Here is a 20826-nt window from a genome sequence, read left to right on the forward strand (position 1 = left end):
ACTGCTCGGTCGTGTACGGATAAATAGAGCTCTTTGTGTTCTTTTAACCTCACCAGCCCTTTAAGTGCGCGACCTTCCGCATAGAACACACAATTGCTTTTAACATCAACAAAAGTGCTCCATGTTGTTGGTAGCTATTCCCTCGATGGAAGGAGCAGCTCACACGCCCGGCTTTTATGCGATTTGGCACCATTGGTGAGGCATATGGATGCCTTGTGATGTTTGTCGTCAGTTTATGGTTACACGTGTAGGAATTTAGGAAGATTTGGTGCATAAAGTAACCCCGGGCTCACATTGAAATCTCTGTTGTAGGCTCACACTAGCTCCGTGCGGTACAGCTCTGTCTCCATTGGTTGTACGGTACAACGGAAATAATCCGTTTCAGTTCTAACTTTTGTGGTAATGCTCTTTCACACAGACAAACTTGAGATTTTTTGTAGTTTACAAAAGGAAGTATTCATAAAAAATGCACCAATTTTAATTTAATTGTTGTTTTGGGGATTTAAGAGTACATAATTTGTATTCACATTTTTCTATGAAAAATACCAGTCCAGGGTGTACCCCGCCTCTTGCCCAAAGACAGCTGGGATAGGCTCCAGCACCCCCGCGACCCTTGTGAGGATAAGCAGTAGAAAATGAATGAATGAATGAATAAAGGACGTATTGATAAAAAATGCACAATTTTTTATTAAATTGTTGTTTTGGGGATTTAAGAGTTTACATAATTTGTATTCATATTTGCACCTTTTACGACAAAAAACAACCTTTTCAGTGGAGCTAGGATAAGCTGTGAAGTATAAACAGAATGGAAGCAAGTTGTGCCTACAATCTGTGGGACAGTAAAGAGGGTCATGAAGAACATAAGCACACTATTTTTTTTTTGTCACGGTATTAAATGGTGCCTCTTGTCTTCTTTTCAGCCCCTCTGACCGACAAGCCTCCAAAGATCCTGTTCCCTTCGGAAAACAAGATTAACAACATGGAGCTGCAGCTAGGTAAGAGCATTCATGGATTTGTTCCGCTGGTACATAACAGCCTCCAATCCTCTCCTCGAGCTGAGATTAGACGGTGGGCACCTATGTTTTTAACTGGAGGAACCAAAAGCAGCACAAATGACCATCTATGCAAATGGCGGTGGCTGCTAATACCCCCAGGGCTGTTTTGTCAACAATGGCGAGCCCATATGGCGTCCAACTGTTCCATACGCCGGTTGGCCACTTGGAAACGCATCCGCTGCCAGACGCCATTGTTTGTCTTCTCTGACGTTGGGGGGGTCAAAATGGGCCACTCACGCGTGCTCATGCATGAGCACAGGCGCACCATACCGCATGCTTCATTCTGGGCACGAGCCGCGGTGCACATTGCCTCTTTCTTGTGAATGGTGTCTTGTCACGATGAGGCAGATCACACAAGATGGAGAGGTCTGGAAAGACGATGACAGATAGATAGATGGAGGGAGGGAGGAGGCGGGGGTGTTTGCCTTCTAGACAAATATAATGATTCACCGGCAGGTAAGCTTTTTGTCTCCCACCTCATGCCCATGCAGACCAGGTAGCCGGCTCCACAGTTGGCTGATCATGAGTGAAAAATTGCTGCCGTTGATAAGCTGACAGCCTCTCAGCCTCTCAGCCATACATGAACAGGTTGCACAATTGGCACGGCCTTCTGCTGTTTGGATTGTTGGCCTTCCGTCTTGATTGCGCTGAGGAAGTGTGTTGCTGTAGTAACTGTTCATGCAAAGCTTCCTGCAGCATGTGTGTGTGTGTATGCGTTATACTGTATATTATTAATTGTCCCTGTACCCTAGAAACCGCCCATGAATGATACGGGAAAAGGCCGAAATGATACTGTGTCAAAGCCCAGGGCAGTGATACTGATAAAATATAGAGTTTAACCATGTCCAGTATCAGCCCCCGTAGCTGTCCACTCAGAGCACGCTGCTCTGGTAATCGTGCCCGTGAAACAACCAATCAGAGAACAGCACACGAGCCCAGGTCATGAATTGGGGCTCCTGGGCTTAACTTTCTAAACTCCGCGCATGTGACAGGAAATGTCACTGTAACTATAAATATTCCTAGTGCTACTCCAGTCACCAAAAAAAACAAACTTAATGGAACTTTAATTGTCAAACATTGATTGATAAAATATTATTGTTGAAATATTTTTGCAATTATTGTGTTTACACTGTTTAGATATAATACATGTAATAAACTGAAAATTTTAATCAAAATGGTCTTTTGATTAAATAGTACGTGATAATAAGCTCATGATTAAATAGTATGTGATAATAAGATCATCACATGGTTTGTCTGGTATCACATGGTTTGCCAGTATCAGCCCGAGACCGAAGGGGGCATGATACTGGGCCTGATACCAGACAAACCATGTGATAACCTATAATTAGAGGTGTGCGCTATTCCGTAATCATTATCTTACATGGTTTTTTACCTTTTTTTTTTTTATTTCTCCTTGGCTCCATCGCCAGTCACATACTAGGTTGCATTGTATTTGTTTACAGAATAGACATCACAAGGGAGTTCCACTTCCTGTTCCTCACTCAATGTGTTCCATGTAGGAGCAAGTACGCCTCTGTACCATGCAGACAAATACATGTCCGCTACTTTATATATTTACGTGTAAAAGCACAGAAGGTTTGCCATCGGTCAATGCCCTGGCAGTGGTGTGATTCACACGCTGGTGCTAGCCTCTCCTTGTCTGCGTCTGACCAGGGTGATTTAGCATCCCCGATCAGCCTTTGAGGCAGAGAGAGAATAGAAGTGAGCAATGACAAAGTCCCACTGAGAGCCACTTGAACTCATCTCCTGTTTTCACTTCAGGGCTATCTGGAATGAAGTAATGGGAGTTTGCGTCCAAATGAGTGCATACTCATATATATCAGCTCTAATGTGTACTAGCATATCCTGCAGGTACAAGGAGATATTGCAGTTCTGCAACCATTAATGCTAGTTTTTGCTGCATGTACGTAGCAAAATGTGGCCTGTTGCTATAATATTTGTATTACTGACCCTAATAGCTAATAGAATTGCAACACATTGATGGTATAAGATGTTTTAGGAAAGTACATTGCATCCTTATTACATGCCGGAAACACATAGTTACCCCTTCTTCAAAGAACAACCCAAGTTTGACGAGATGAGTTTCAGTTTCAGTCTTGGCGGACAGGTCAGTGCAGTTTTGGGAGAGTGCGAGGAGGGCGTTCCAGAGGGAGGGAGCAGGGTACTGTGCTCGGCCAATGAGGGTGGGGAAGAAAGAAGAGCGCTCAGAAGAGCGAAGGTCGACAATTTGGGGAGTGAAAGTGGAGAAAAGTGAGGTCAGGGGGAGCCAGATTGCATAATGCTTTGAAAGTGAGCAGCAGGGTTTTAAACTGTATACGGTATTGGACAGTAGTGGTGGGCGAGACTGATATCGATAGCGAAAAATTAGCATCAGCAATCTGAATCAATCTAAATCCGAATTACCAAATTTTCGGGACTATAAGTTGCGGGCGAGGTATAAGTCAAGTCGCACAAAGCCAAAAATGCATAATTAGGTAGAAAAAACATACATAAGTCACACTGGAGTATAAGTCGCATTTTTTGCAGGTAATTTATTTTACAACCTACTTGACCAAAACAGACATTACGTCATCTTGGAAGGCAAGTTCTAACAATAAAATAATAGGCTGAATGTGTGTAAGATATGCTAACACAATGGTTATTCAGCTACATAAAAAAACATGAACAGAAACGGTGTCCAGTGTTTATGTAGCATAAACAGTTTTTTCATTTATCAGTCGCTCTGGAGTATAAGTTGCAGGAATAGCCAACCTATGAAAAAAAGTGTGACTTATAGTCCGGAAAATACGGTAATTTTTTTTTTTGGTGATTTACATTGGCATTGATCAGTATTGATACCAATGTTGGGATTGTCATTCATTCATTCATTCATTCATTTTCTACCGCCTATTCTCACAAGGGTTGCGGGGGTGCTGGAGCCTATCCCAGCTGTCTTCGGACGAGAGGCGGGGTACACCCTGGACAGGTGGCCAGCCAATCACAGGGCACATATAGACAACAACCATTCACACTCACATTCATACCTATGGACAATTTGGAGTCGCCAATTAACCTAGCATGTTTTTGGAATGTGGGAGGAAACCGGAGTACCTAGAGAAAACCTGTTTTTATCGATATTTGAATCGATCCGCCTACCACTATTGGACAGGAAGAGAGTAAAGTTTTTGGAGGACAGGCGTCAATGTGAGTTAGTAAATGGGCAGCAGAGTTTTGAATATATATAGTATAATAGTATATAGTATAGTATAATAGTATACTCTAACAAAACATGCACACGTTACAGACATAACCAGTGTTGTGCATTTGAGTTCCATTCTTTTGTACTTTTTGAAGAAAACAGAAGCACTAAGTTCCAATGTATGTGACAATATATACCTCGTATATTAACTACCTAGTTAGTTGTCATATGCTTCAAAGTAGTAGTTTATTTTTCTCTTTACACTTGGTTTCCGATTGAAGTTGTCAATCGCTTATGTCAACGGTATAAATCTTGACTGGAGACGCAGCACCATAACCAATCAAGTTTAATCGACCTTGAAAAGACGGCAACAGAGGCCAAATGGGTTATATAACAGCCGCTTATCATTCTGTTCTCACCACCTTTTCGCTCGCCACGTGTGTATATTATGTCATGCATTTGATGTCAAGTCCCCCATTTTGTCTGCACACAGGTCACCTCTACCGAGCACTATTTATTTTTTGTTTATTTATTCTCAACCTTTCCTTTAATATTTGTTGAGTCACGTCCCAGGGCGCCTTTACGGAGGCACCGTGGCAGATTTATGGTGGCCAGAATGCACACAGATAGAGGCCAGCGCCCTGATTTTTTTTTTTTTTAAGTCAGACATGGAAGGCAGATGAAGCGGGAAGGAGATGGGGTGCAGTGGATTGGCAGTAAAATGCGAGAAAGATGAATATGCAACCCTTGCCAGGAGTCACAGGAAGACACTTCATCTTGGAGCCATCGCAAGGCGCAATCACGGCTGGCTTTATATGGCATTTATCAATGTAATCGCCCGTAAATAAAACACATAGAAGACTTGACAGAAGACGCATTGTGAGGATGGAGTGGGCAAGAGGATACTAAATAGAAATCAACTGGATTGGTCAAATACGGTGAAAGATACTTGGAGTCATTGCAAGGCGCAATCACAGCTGGCTTTATAAGGCATTTATCAATGTATCAATGTAATTGCTAATAAATAAAACACATGATGATGATAGAGGATACTGAATACAAGTATAAAATCAACTGGATTAGTCAAATAGGGAGAGGTTGTGAAACGCTATAGGTTTACTGTATATGTATGCGTGTCTAAATGTATGCATGTCTGCATGTATGTGTACATGTAGACAGTATATTGTATGTGCACACAAGTGTGTGGATGTGTATTTAGTCTGCCCCATACAGTCAGTACATGCCCCTAGTGCCAGAGAGGCAGAACCAGGATAGCACCCCCCCCCCCTCCCCCCCCCCCCCAACAACCCAGCCCACAGAACCCTCCCGGGAAGACAAGCGAGCGGCCGCAGAGAGGCAACCCCGACCAAAAACAGGCAGTGGGTTGGCCATAGCCAGCCCCCAAGACCGGCATGAAACCACCCCCCCCACAGGTGGACATAGGCCCCAGGTGCCACACTCCAGTGGGCCTTGAGTCTCCCCCACCAAAAGATAGGAAACCTGATCACAATCAGCAGAGCATGTCCACCACCATGCCCCCATGGAGCGGGATGTGGCCCAACCCAGGGCGTCCCACCCCTGGCACCCAACACAGGACCGTCCAGCCTCAGGCCAATTATATTACACCCCCCCAGACCAAGCCCACAGAACCCTCCCGGGAAGACAAGCAAGCGGCCACAGAGAGGCAACCCCGACCAAAAACAGGCAGTGGGTTGGCCACAGCCAGCCCCCAAGACTGCCGTGAAACCACCCCCCCACAGGTGCACATAGGCCCCAGGTGCCACACTCCACTGGGCCTCGAGTCTCCCCCACCAAAAGATAGGAAACCTGACCAAAATCAGCAGAGCATGTCCACCACCCTGCCCCCATGGAGCGGCATGTGGCCCAACCTAGGGCGTCCCACCCCTGGCACCCAACACAGGACCGTCCAGCCTCAGGCCAATTATATTACACCCCTCTTTCCTCGCCTCAAGGAGACCAGGATGGCAGAGATTGATCACCCAGACTCCACCCCCATTGCACAGTAAATGTGTTCCCTACGGGACAGGCAGATGTTTGGAGGACAGGAAGTGATATCACAGGGTCAGGGTTCTGTTTTAGTTTGTTTTACATTTATGTCCCCGACAGCAGCCCATGTTATTATTATTATTATGCCAATAGACTATATTTCTATTTCCATGGTTTCCTGTGAAAGAAATGTAGTTAGCCTGTTTGTCTTATCAGCCCAATCTTATCTATAGTAGACAAAATCAGAATGTGTGTGTGAATGAATATGTGGGAATACAATGAACTCCATGATAACTGACAAAATGTATACATCACACATGTTGTCAGTTGCCTGCAATTCATTCATTCCCATGTGCATGCAGTCCACTTCCAGTTCTTCACAATCTGTATATGTGAGTGTGTATGCGTGTTTGTGTGTTGTGATTATAATATCTATAATATGTTATGTGCAGGGCGGCACGGCGGTCTAGTGGTTAGCACACTCACAGCTAGGAGACCAGGGTTCAATTCCACCCTCGGCCATCTCTGTGTGGAGTTTGCATGTTCTCCCCGTGCATGCGTGGGTTTTCTCCGGGTACTCCGGTTTCCTCCCACATTCCAAAAACATGCTAGGTTAATTGGTGACTCCAAATTGTCCATAGGTATGAATGTGAGTGTGAATGGTTGTTTGTCTATACGTGCCCTGTGATTGGCTGGCGACCAGTCCAGGGTGTACCCCGCCTCTCGCCCAAAGACAGCTGGGATAGGCCCCAGCACCCCCCACGACCCTTGTGAGGAAAAAAGCGGTAGAAAATGAATGAATGTTATGAGCATCATATTATACAGTACTATAACACAAATCAGTCACTTAAAAACACACAGAATGACTTCCAGAATGCTTCCTGATAGGGATTTTGAGAGGTGGGAAATTTGTAGCACCCCCTAATGGGTTGTGGTCAAAATGCTTTGGCACACTGCAATACAGATATCCTCAAAGGTTTCTAAACATTAGATAAATGGTCAATGAATTATGTACAATTAGTTGCTAAGTCTCTCCAGTGCCCAGCAAAGATGCTTTGCTTGTCATTCCTCCAATACGGCAGTATATTGTGTTGTGTTTGTTGAGCGTACACAACTAATAACACAAGCAACACAGTAGTGGTGCACGTTCTGACAAATTTTCTATGCAGTGGTTCAGGAGTAGAAGAGGAAAAAAAATGTATGTGCTGATATTTTGGGAATGGGGTGTGTAGGTCACAGGCAGTCCTTGCAAACCGTGTGATAATTGTAACTGATTGAGGATTTCATTGTCCCCTAAAGCAAACAGATGGATGCACTCGAGTGGAAAAGGAATTACACTCCATTATTCCACACCGCGACAGTACAAGAATTTGACTTCACACAGCACACTCTCACTCAGCTCACAGGCAACGTGAGCCATCTGCAAAAGGCTACAGCAGCTCGAAAAGATGCTGATTTCCCTCGTGTTTCTCCCATCTATCTTTATTATCTCCGTCTTAGTCACAGGCGCAATCTGCAAGCGTCTTGTCTGAACGCCAGGGCCCGAAACGCACTTTTTTTTTCATTTCAATCAAGCTGCAATTAGCAGATTTGCTTGTGTAGCCAAAATAGATCCACGGCAAATCTCAGGATTTGCTGCAAGTGTGGAAAGGTTAATGTTTATGTCAACCTTGGCACTCATTCTCACACTCCATGCAATGTGTTTACTGTTTTCCAAGTCCAAGTTTTTTTTTTTTTTTTTCCTGAAGTGATTTCCAAGCGGCAGTAATATCCTTTAATAGACATTTTAAAATTGCCATTCAGCTTGTTTGGATTCTGGCTTTATGGCTCGTTTGGGGTACTTCTATTAGATCAGGAAAAACAGTACATAAAAAAATTACTGAATGCATTACTTGTTATACGCTCACAACATAAAAAGAAGACACAGGAAGTGCATCGCAATCTGTGACGTGTGGCAAAAAACGTCTTCAACTGAGCCTGAGCTCACACTAAGCCAAACAATTTACCAAAAACACAAAGAAGAAAAAGCTTACGCTGAGAAATAAACGCCCCATGCAGGGTGGTAGAATAAACACACTGTAAGAAGGACATAACCTGGCTAGTTGGAACAGCAACCTGAGATGCAACAGAGTGCACGGGATGCTGAGGAAACAACCAGGAGTCAAGGTTACAACAGGAAAAGTAAAACTAATGAACCAGCAGCACCACACTGCCTCCTCTGTGCTTTTTCATAACACCACAAATTGCTGATTACAGAAGTAAAGGGGTGGAACTAAACACAACACAGGAACAGGCGGGAAAAAAATAACAGCACAAAGCCGGACAAGTGAAAAATAGAAATAAACTGTAGACAAAACTGTTATGTGGAACATGGCACAGTCAAATGCTTAATAGTTTTATTTCAAAGCTTAGTCGCGGATATAAAAGTCTTAGGTATACAAAACTGTGGTGAGACCAGCCATTTTGTTTGGTCTAGAGACTAGGGTTAGGGTTAGGGTTAGGGTTTTCCTGGACCACTGAGGAAAAGACAAGGAAGCAGAACTGGAGGTAGCAGAGATGAGGATGTTGAGGTTCTCTTTGGGAGTGACCAGGATGGATAGGATCAGGATGGAGTACCATTGGGAGTGACCAGGATGGATAGGATCAGAATGGAGTACCATTGGGAGTGACCAGGATGGATAGGATCAGAATGGAGTACCATTGGGAGTGACCAGGATGGATAAGATCAGAATGGAGTACCATTGTGAGTGACCAGGATGGATAGGATCAGAATGGAGTACCATTGGGAGTGACCAGGATGGATAGGATCAGAATGGAGTACCATTGGGAGTGACCAGGATGGATAGGATCAGGATGGAGTACATCAGAGGGACATTTCATGTTAGAGGCCTTGGAGATAAAGTCAAAGAGATGGTTGGGACATGTCCAGAGAAGAGATAGTGAATATATTGGTAGAAGGATGCTGTGTTTAGAGCTGCCAGGTAGGAGGCGTCGAGAAAGACCAAAGAGGAGGTTTATGGATGTAGTGAAGGAGGACATGAGGGTAGTTGGTGTGAGAGAAACAGATGCAAAAGACAGGATTGGATGGAGGAGATTGATTTGACACATTGTCATTGATTTTAATGCTTTTAATCACACCACCCAAATTTCATGAAAATACCAACTTTTGGCCCACCCTGTATAATGAGTATTCACATTTGCTGCTTCCAATCAGCGCCCTGTCGTCTAAGAGTATAATAATAGAACATGTATAGTATCTACTTTTCTCTCAGAGCTCACCCACACAACATCATCCACTGACCTCTGCAGAATACATTATTAAAGTATCAGATGTATTCCTGAAGGTGCTGTTGAAGTTACTCAATGTCCTCCTCTCACCCCTGCACCATCTTCCCTCTCCCCTTCGTTCCTCTCCTCTTCGATCATGTGACATTGTTGCATCTCGAACACAGCTGTGACATGTCACCTTGCCCTGGCGTGGAGGTGAAATTGAAATTGACATCGCTGCCGTCACTTCTCATGATACTTTTTACTCTTTTTCTATCAGGCCCTAAACACACACACACACACAAAATCTATTCATCTGCGGCGTACAAAAAAGATGTCAGCTTCCTCATAAAAATGAGCAATATCTTTTAATTAGATGCATGTGAGATTGCGGTTTTGCAATCATCAAAGAGTTTATCTGCTGATTTTTCTTTTTTTTTTTTAAGAGAGCAGTGAAAAATAGCACACAACACGTATGCATCGTGCTTTTATTGCTTTGGTGTTGACTTAACCCGTTAAAATCTGGGATTTTGTTGTCTTGTTTGTTTTTTCTTCATCTGCCACTCCTGCAAGGAGCTTTTCTTGGATGACAAGTAAAATGGTGACTCGAGTGCACGGTGAAAAAAAAGTTTATAGTGGTTATATTTGAATAATTAAAAAAATCGATACACAGTTTAAGTCTATCGATAATCCATCATCGGGTTAAATATTACAATAGTTCGATGCATTGATATTTCATCACACTCCTACTAACTGACGACCGACTAAGACTACCCTAGTACACCAAAGTATGCAAATAGAGGGAAGGGTGCATTAAAACCCGTCATGAAAATTGAAGATGGCCCACCGGGTTCGAATTCCCGAAATGGGCTTGTATCAGTATTGGATTAGGGTACAAAATACTTGGTAGCTTTAAAGGTCGTGCTGCAGATGTTCATTTTTGTGTGTGTGTGTGTCATCATTCAAGTTGCTTGCAGTCCCACAGTGACTCGCTGTTCGCTGACCCGTGGTGCCCGGCACGGTAACTAGTGTGTCAGCAGAACAAAGCGAAATGTTTAAGCGCGTGAGCGCTCGTCATTATTCACCGAGTCTGCGGCCCGAGAGCGGGGAGACTGGGGCGTAATAAATGAAGCGACTCTGCACAGGGGCTGACAGGAGAGAAAAAAAAAAAGAGGAGGTGGTGGATGCATAGAAACATTGCAAGACAGACACAACGCACATTAGTGCTCACTTGACGTTAGCATCCATTAGCTAGAGGGGCCATCGGTTAGGAGATGCAGGAAAATGGCCTTCATTCATTCACAAAAGCCTGTTTGTCCCCCCCCCACCCCCATCCCCGAGGCAGCCAGCCGCCTGTCTCTGGACTGTCAGCCGCTGTCTTTTAGTGACTCTGGTTTTACAGCCTCGCCTGTTTCTAATAGACCTTATCAGGAGCCGTTGAGCCGATTCAGCGTGTTGGAACGGGTAGCAGACGTTGTCACTGGGAAAAGAGCCGTCTGACTGGCTGCTCACTCCGCTGCCCAATTAATGTCGTGTTTTTTTTTTTTTGGCCCCCCTGCAAAAAAAGACAGGGCGCAGAAAAGGAAGCACAAAGCAAAAAGTTTGGTGGCAACTTTTTTGCCAGGCGTAGTGTCAAAATATCAGCAGCATATGGCTCCAATTATTGCTGACACCAATATCCGAGTAATGTATTGTAATTTATTGCATTAGACCAGTAGTCGGCAACCCGCGGCTCCGGGGCCACATGTTGATATTCAGCCTCTATATTGCAGTTAGCATGCTGTGCTCTGTGATTTTTTTTTTTTAAAGCCGAGGAAATGTGCATTTTCATCATTTCATACATTTTCTATACCGCTTATTCTCACGAGGGTCACGGGTATGCTAGAGCCTATCCCAGCTGTCTTCAGGCAAGAGGCGGCCAGCCAATCACAGGGCACATATAGACATATATTCCATTATACATCCATCTATTCATTTTCTGTACCGCTTATCCTCACAAGGGTCATGGGCATGCTGGAGCCTATCCCAGCTGTCTTTGGGGGAGAGGCGGGGTACACCCTGGACTGGTCGCCAGCCAATCACAGGGCACATATAGACAAACAACCATTCACACTCACATTCATATGGACAATTTGGAATCACCAATTAACCTAGCATGTTTTTGGAATGTGGGAGGAAACCGGAGTACCCGGAGAAAACCCACGCATACACTCATCCACCGTGTAGCCTATAAAGAAGACAGTTTGTCTTAAATTTGTGTTTCCTACGTGCAAACAATGTAGCACCAAATGGACTTCTGCCAGAGTCAGAGCTTTTCTTCCTGTCACTCACACATACACACAAGTGGTTTGAAGAGATGCGGCTGTGACAGCGAGACCTGCTATGGGGAAAAAAGTGTCTCCGTTAGCAAACATCAGAAGAGTCGTTATGATGCAAAAGATAGTGAGCCAGTCACGTCTGGAACCAATTAACCGTGGTAAACAAGGGATTACCTTATATAAAATATAACCCCCCCAACCGCTGCCAACCCCCCCTCTGTGATGTCATTACCACCACCCTGTAAGTCTCTATTTTAAAGCAAACTTTGCCACTTTGGTGTGTTTTGTTGACAGACCCCCAAGTAGAAGAAAGTGAGTGGAAAAGGTGTATTAGACATAAACTGGACCCGAAAAGGTTGAACCAGTTTGTTGTTCGGGTCATAAGCCACACCCCTCTAAAGATTGGGCTTCTCTCTCTGTGGCCTGAGCTTACTTAACTTGATGATGTCTGTCAACATATATAACCCCCCTTGTCAGTCAAGTTTGTGTGTGTGTGTGTGTGTGTTATTAATAACCCCACCATTATCCAGGTTGCCCGGAGCACTCCCGTCAAATCAGTCGCTAGTAAGAGTTTGTTCCCCTTTAAGCTCGGGGCCACGTCTTTAAAGAGAAGTGATTTAGGTAATGGTAGCTTTTACCTCGTCTGCATCTGATGTTAGGGCTCCTCTGACAGGTAATCAAAGAGAAGGAGCGCCATACTCATCCTTGCTCTGTTTGATACAACAAAGGCAGATAGGAGAAAGCGGCAGGAATAATGAGATCCATCTCAGTCTTGAGGTATTCCGCTTCCAAAAAAAAAAAAAAACGCCACCTCTAAGGCTAAGGGTAATCAGTAGGAATAAGAGAAAAATGGTGCATGATGCATGAACCTGTACAGCAGCAGGAGTGGTTGGTTAGATGGAATAAATGAGGATGCAGTAGCGCTATGAAGTGCGCAAGACAGTCGCCATATGATTGGAGTGATATGCTGTTTTTAAGGACATACTGCAAAATAAAAAAAATATTTGACTCGCGTTTTAGCCCAATGGCCACACATGTGCTGTCATTATGCTAATTTGAATAAAACACCACAAATGCATGGAGCCATTTATCATCTTTGCATTGCTTTTTATTTCGAGTTGCTTTTAATTGGTTTAATTTATTTGTGCGTGTACCCAAACCGTGGGGATGGTCTGTGTCAAGTTTTGATCTTTCGTCTCAACGGTTATATTCTTGTGGAACAGCGTTACTATGGTTACAAAGCAAGCACATCATCTTCCTTGTTTTATTTTTGGGGTTTTGCTATTTAAATTGCTATTAAAAGTGCAATTTTCAGTGTCTTTCTTTTCATTTTTCATTAGTTTCAATGTGAGCCTTCTTCTTCTACTGCTGCTTTGTTTTGATGCAAATGCATTGCTGTTGCCCCCTGGAGAGCATAGAAAGTACTGCATGATACAAACATTATTTTAAGGGGGGCTTGTGAGTGAGCACACACACAGCACTCAATGAGATTGCAGTAAAGGTTTGTGGGAGAATTTATTAGCGTTGTTGTTATTATTATTATTATCATTATTTATTAGAGATTTATTACAGTTTGTGCTGCAGCACTGCTGAACGGCTGGATTTGTCAAAGAGGACAGAATAAAACTTGGATGTTGTGTCATACTTCCACGTTGTTGAAGTCAGCAGACCAAGGAAAGTGTGTTAGAGTGTGTGTAAAAGTGTTTGTTTATGTGTGTGTGTGTCTCGGTAAAAGAGTTTGGAAGTGAAGTATAAGCTATGGCCTGACTGCACAGTACTACTTCTGTAAACTGCTGACAGTTCTTAAGTACTCTTAAGTATTTTTTGTAAGCTGTCAATAATTCACTTATCTGGTGGATGTTTTTTTATTTGTAATTTTTATTATTATCATATTTTGTGAGATTTTTGCTTGAAGAGATTGATAGTGAGTGATGGAGTTTAGTTTACCAATGTCTACTCGTTGTACACAAATATGATTAATCACAATTAATTAATATTAATTGACAGCCTTAATGGCGAAACAAAAGCTCTGCATCTACTACCTTACTTTGCATTGTTCCTTACAAGGCTACACTTTTCAGCGCTATGTTTGCTACGTGTGTATGCAAGCGGCCCCGCCTCCACCCACAAGAAGGCTCACTCTGTTCATGCCGTTGTTTTATGGAAGATACAAACCTATCCACAGAGTATACAACTCTCCTCCTGCCTGTTTTTTACTGATTTATTATCATCCAAGACCGAGTGTCTAATCTTGTGACACCGTTTCAGATTAGCGAAAACAAAAAGGGATGAATGAGTTGTAATAAATAGAACATATGACGCCTAATGCATGTACAGTAGCAGGAATGGATGGTTAGCTGGAATAAATGATGCTGCAAATGAGAGTAAGGCTTTGGCGCTGGAGCGACACGTGTGAACAGGGAAAGCGAGTAGGGAAAAAGGCAGCTTTGCCATTCACTTTGAAGCTTGATCCACTTCTGTCTGCCTTACGTAACAGACGCATGAAGAAAAACAAGTTCCACAAAAACAAGGCAAGGTGCAACGTGAAGTTTAAAAAAAAAAAAAAATGAAAAAGAAGGCGAGTCAGAACTTCCAAACTTTACAGCCTTGTGATGTTCCTGACAATGGAGCAGTAAGAGTTTGGACGACTTGTGAGTTTGACGCTTTGCTTGCACGGAGCTTTGGTGTTGTGTGAGGGGTAATGAGTCAGGGAAAAAAAAACAGCAAGGAGGCAGATTGTTGCAGAGAGATGCGAGAACGTTTGCGGAGGGCCTGCCAGATAGAAGATAAAGAGACACAGAAACAGAAGAAGGATAAAGAGATGAGAGAGGAGAATGGCTCCCAGAGGGTTTCTTACAATTAGCTCGCCATATTTCGTGTCTTTTTCCTCATTACATAAGTTCTGTTAGCTCCACCTTTTAGAGGCCCTACAATTTTCCACTTTTCAGACATTTCAAATCAAAACTGCAGTGTATCACGGATAAGCAGCTTCCTAGAGGGCGCTAACTCTTGACCGTGCTGCAAGGGCTTGAAGTACGTAAATTACGCCCCACACACTCATGTGCATTCGTTATGTTTGTTGTCAATTTAGTAGTTTAGCTAGTATTGTTAGCTATCATTGAATGTCGTAACAACAGTGACTGTAAATTGTTGGTCGCTTTTGTGAGACTGCTTTTGGGTGTGTGTACCCGCTATGGAAATGGCATGCCAGTCATCTATTTACCCAGAAAAACAATCTATGACAATTTTTTAGCAGTTTAATTGTGTGAGTATCACTTTTAACTTCACTTTATTACAGTCGCGGGGGTATGCTGGAGCCTAGACCAGCTGACTTCATAGGACACATATAGACCTTCATGTACTATATGTATTATTCTACATACTCTTCTTCTACAAAGATAAATCACACAAAGAAACTAGAATAAAATAAAAATACTTTAATGCATGACTGTCGTGTTTAGGGGGTTGTATTAGGCGAGTTGCATTGCACTTTTTAACATTCTTAATGATAACACAAGTGAAAAAAAAATGAGTGGAAAAAAAAAAATCCAAAGTTTAATAAAACTAAAATAAAGCAAAATTCATACATATTCTATAGTACTTATCCTCATGAGGGTCGCGGGCATGCTGGAGCCTATCCCAGCCCAGAGGCGGGGTACACCACCAATCACAGGGCACATATAGACAAACAACCATTCACACTCACATTCATACCTATGGACAATTTAGAGTCGCCAATTAACCTAGCATGTTTTTGGAATGTGGGAGGAAACCGGAGTACCCGGAAAAAACTGTGGAAAAAAATATGTATGTTGAAAGGTTACATGTTGATAAAATTTCACACAAGATAAGTAATAATCCTCATAGCTTCTTCTATACCAGTCTGATGTCTGCGTCCTTCCGTATGAAAGGATTGAATTCGAGCTTTTTTCCCCCCACTCACGATGGCTATGGTTTATGTCTGCATATCAATTTAATAACAAATTGAAGGGGAAAGCATTATCTGAAGTGCAAATATACCAACGATAAAGCCTCATTTTCAAGGGAATCCCCCACTCACAGTGACAGGTTTTTACACCACTTTGGTGTATTAATTAAATGCTCTTAATGCACAAAGCAATCATCAAATGTACTTATTTGCTCATATACTGCACACAGAGCAATGAACAACTTCATGTTCTGTCTGCTTTCTGCTCCTTTCTCCTTGTGACGCGAGGCATTCAGGTGCACATAATTGTAAGTGTTGGCTGCTAATTGTTTTTCATTTTAATTCACTGTATGACAATTGGTGTATCCAGGGGGTATGTGTATCCCACTTTGGGAACATATGCTTTAAATTGGCATAAACATACCAAAATGGTGATATATCTTGCGTGTAACACAGAGTGAATGGATGGACAAGGGGTATTAGTGTTAACTAAGCTCTGCTTCTGCCTACTCCTTTCATGTTATTCTTTCATGTCGCTTGTCAAACATGTTCACTCCAAATACTCCACCAGCAACAGACACTCACAGTGAACAAACACCTTCAGTCCGAGAGATGCTGCTTCTACTTGCTGCCATCAGCAAAAGGTTTGATTAGGAAACAGGAGGTGTCCGACTACAAAAGATGTCATCGTTCTCTCAAACTATTATGTAGTTCCTGCGGCAGCATCATTCAGAAACAGAAATCACCTCCTAAAACCACAGTTGTGGCACTGAAACATGCAATTCTTTATTTTTATTTTATTAACCAATGCCCTCATTCTGCTCTGCTGTTGATTTTCTTATGACAATCAATCTTCATAATGCCGCCGCTGTCGCCCACAGCAGCTAACGTTGCTATGGAGATTGCTCGAGCTGCACCAAACCAGCCGCTGCCTCATGGAGCATGTACGAGCAAGCCTGTTTAAGTGCGCATGTATTGTCTGCATTGTATTTTTTCTCTATGTGTGTGTGTGTGTGTGTGTGTGTGTCTCCATGGTTCATCTTTAATTGCCATTTGCAACATGCATCCTGAGCACAGTCAGTAATTTGAGAGGCCTAGCATGGGGTAAATGGCTTCCACTGGTTTACAAGTGTGTTAATGTACTCTCCATGGTTCTTCCCCCTTCAGCTCTCTGGGGTCTGCTCGTTACACATTCACATTCCACAATGTGCAGTAAAAAAACGTGCAGCAGTGATGGCATCAGAAAAATAGGCTTGTTTATGATGTATTTTATAATTGAAAGTTTCTTCTAGGCTGAAGAGCAGTATTGGTAGTTGCAGCTTGTACTGGACAATGCCGGATTGTAATAATGTGTTATAATGTGTGGGTATTTCAGCAGGAGGGCCAAGTGTTCCCAAACAGGACACTTGAATGATGGAATGGTTATCAAACTCTTGCTTCTCCTTGGCACTTATCGCTAGTCATGACCCCAGCTAGCCAAAGGCAGGACTGCATTGTGTTTGTTTGCAGAGGAGAGACACATGACTATATCGCATACTGTATCTGCATTTCACCAGGCTACTTGAGTGTGTGAATGACAGGAAGAAAAGCTTGAGAACAATTTAACTAATCATCGGTAAATGTTCTCAATTTTTGGATCATCAAGTAATTATCAGTTAATTTTCTTAGTTTCGATTTGTCTTTTTATTTTGTTGTTTTTTTGTTTTTTTCATGAAATTAAAGCATGTGAATGGGTGTAAGTCATGTTGAAAAGAGGCGGAGAAGCTGAACGAAATAACCAGAGAGAGGGAAGTCTGGGTTTGGGAGAGGGCATGAATGATATCCTCAATCTTTCAGTGGAGCAGGACAGTGATAGTAATCTGCCACTGAAACCTCTTATGTTGGGAGATTGGATGATGCAGGTCGTCCATGATGGATTGGAGCCTCCTCAGTGTCTTTTGCTCTGCCACAGATGTCAGGCTGACCAGCTCAGGGCCAATGACTGTGCCTGCCTTCCTCACCAGTTGTGTGGTATCCTTCTTCTTGAGGCTGCTCCCCACACCACTACATATAGGAGGGCGGTTGCTGCCACTGTCTGGTAGAAGATCTGTAGCAGCTTCTTGCATACGTTGAAGGACGCCATCCTTTTGCACAGAGCACCTACTGTATGTTGTATGTCCAGTTCAGTTTATCATCCAGATCCGCATACATACATCATACATATAGAATGTAATCACAACATTGACTCATATATGATGCCTTGTACCCCCCCCAACCGGTACCTTCCCCTGTCATTTACCCATCGGAAAAGATGAGACTCTCATTTCCTGTCTCTATTTAGGCTTCGCTGCAATTACTCCTCCCTGCTTATCTCCTTCCTCTGCTAACTACCTTCTTCTTCATCATCAGGCGTTGAACAGCCACTTTAAATACCAGTTTTACTTCCCCTAATAACTACTCTGCTTGGTAATAATCACATCCTTTGGAAAGAAAAAAGAAAATGCCGTTACCAGGCAATGAATGTGCAGCTGGGTGTGTGTTCAAAGCACAAAATGTTTGATAAGGTTGATAGATTTTCTCCTTATAATCAAGGAAAAACTGGTACATTTTAATGGTCTCCATCGCGGCATTTGCAGGTAACCGAGGTCAACCTTTTGGGATTTCCATCTGATATCTAAGGAAATAACTATTCATTTTTAATGACGTCAACTCAGATGGGAAAAGTGGTAAGGAAGAACCCTATTCATATTTAATTATTCCCAGGACATAGTGGTCGAGGTAGCCGAGGTTAAAGGTTGCATCACTGAATACACAGTTCTACCTGTCAGTCTTTTGTTTTTAAACGAGTCTTTTTGAATCGATGAACGCCACACATACTACCGAGCCTCATTTTGATTTGTCTTGAGGATTTTTTGCAGAAGTTGGCTGTGCTCTGACCTTTTCACTTGTGTTTTGAGTATGATTCTGTATACAGACAGGACGCAGAACTGGAGGTAGCAGAGATGAAGAAGCTGAGGTTCACAGTGGGAGTGACCAGGATGGATAGGATCAGGAAAGAGTACATCAGAGGGAGTTGTCATGTTAGAGATAGTGAATATATTGGTAGAAGGATGCTGCGTTTAGAGCTGCCAAATAGGAGGCATAGAGGAAGACCAAAGAGGAGGTTTATGGATGTAGTGAAGGAGGACATGAGGGTAGTTGGTGTGAGAGAGTCAGATGCAAAAGACAGGATTGGATGGAGGAGATTGATTTGCTGTGGCCGAAAGAGAAAGAAGAAGAAGATCCAGACCCCATGGATTCGTGATTTTCTTGATATTCTTTTGTTCTCGACACACCCCACGATACATTTACAACCGGCATATTTCTTTCATCAGCATAGTGGAACTTCTTCCACTCAAATATATATAGCCTTGACCCACGTTTTCATTGCAGCTCACCTTTGCTGCAGCCCAGCAGCAGTGAAATTAAATTAAACCTTGCTGAGGTTTCCTCACTTCATGCATCCTCCTCACCGGAGAGTCGTTGTTTTAATGGCGCTCATGCAATCTTAATGTGGCAAGGTTGGACTTTATGTATGCACTAAAGGTTCAGTAGTTGGACAGTTAAGCAATACAAAATAATTAAAAGTATTGCTTTTCATCGTAGGTGCAGGGGCAAGCATTTCCTTCTAATGTGTACAGTTCTCGAGGAATATTAGTATTTCCTATTGGGCTTAATTTTTCCATTATCTAGACCCCGCCTCCCCTCGGCTTTTCTGGCTCTATGTGTGAATTGATAGCATGCACACACACATCGTCAAACACACATCGCTATGGCTGAGTCAAGAATCATTGCAGTCTGATGAGTTCTCCATCGACCCATTTTCTTCCCACACGTTCCCCTAAATAGCCACATCCACCGATTTCTCCTCACGGTTTGATGTGCATCTGCGCTGACTTTTTCATCAAATGAAGAACGCCATGGCAGGAGCCTCCTTCACCGGCGGTCCTGGGGGCGAGAGCACCAGACACTTGAAGATAAAAGCTCACGGCTATCTCGCCCCTGATGTCATTCTCCTGTTCTCCGGCTTGAGCTCATCTCCTTCAGGCTGTGGCGGCTGCTTTGCAGAGGCCACGGTTGATTGTTTCTGAAAAAAAAAAAAAAAAAGGTTTAGTGATGGCTTGTACCCTTGTGAGTGCTCAAGCTAATGTTGTAATATTGCAAGGTCACTGACTATATGCTAGTTCACAGTCTTGCAAATCCATCTTGCTGATTCTAGATTCTGTGGACTCCAAATGAGTAGATTAATCTGAATTTATTCACATGCGGCAGCTAGTAGTGTCATTGAAGGCAACGGTTAATAGGTTTGTTTATATGCTTCTGTCGTGAATGCAGTTTTATCAGAACCGGACAAATGTCTTCATTTGTCAGAGAGAGAGACCAAATCTGTGTTGAGGAATGGGATGGTTAGTCTTGAGATAATTCTCAGCTACAAGTTCACAAGATAGCTTGAATTCTATTGATTTCCTACATTGTTCTTTTAGCAGGGTTGCGGGGGTGCTGGAGCCTATCCCAGCTGTCTTCGGGCAGGAGGCAGGGTACACCCTGGACTGGTTGCCAGCCAATCACAGGGCACATATAGACAAACAACCATTCACACTCACATTCATACCTATGGACAATTTGGAGTCGCCATGTTTTTGGAATGTGGGAGGAAACCGGAATACCCGGAGAAAACCCATTAAAAACCCATTAATGTGAAATGAAAGTAATAAATAGCTAAAAGTTCTAATAAATATTGTTAAAAACGCTAAGGTTAAAAAGTTTACAGAGTGAGACATCTTCTATAGAAAGTATCGTTTTGGGCCACTAGAGAGTGAGTGCTCTCGCATATAGACAAGCTTTGTCGTTTTCTCTCGGTGAAAAGCGGGCTGGCCTCATGGCAGAAACTAACCGGAAAACCTCATAAACATGCTGAAAGTTGCTCTAAACGCTCATTTTTTGGGAAATTATCGTCTTTGTAAGTATATTGGTGTATAAAGCACTTACATAGATGCATTTTCTATTTCAAAAGTTGTACTTGTTCGCTAGCTT

At 42.9% G+C, this 20826-nt stretch overlaps 1 protein-coding gene across 2 annotated transcripts in view; it reads left to right on the forward strand.

Moving 5' to 3' along the window:
• The window catches only part of il1rapl1a (interleukin 1 receptor accessory protein-like 1a), a 250090-nt gene that overhangs the window by 188047 nt on the left and 41217 nt on the right, over positions 1–20826 (forward strand). For both annotated transcript variants that reach the window (XM_058082066.1, XM_058082067.1), the window contains one exon: positions 921–995. In XM_058082066.1, coding sequence (XP_057938049.1) covers positions 921–995 — 75 coding nt within the window. The remainder of the gene's footprint in view (positions 1–920; positions 996–20826) is intronic.

This window comes from Doryrhamphus excisus, chromosome 9 (genome assembly GCF_030265055.1).
Source record: "Doryrhamphus excisus isolate RoL2022-K1 chromosome 9, RoL_Dexc_1.0, whole genome shotgun sequence".
NCBI classification, from domain to species: Eukaryota; Metazoa; Chordata; class Actinopteri; order Syngnathiformes; family Syngnathidae; genus Doryrhamphus; species Doryrhamphus excisus.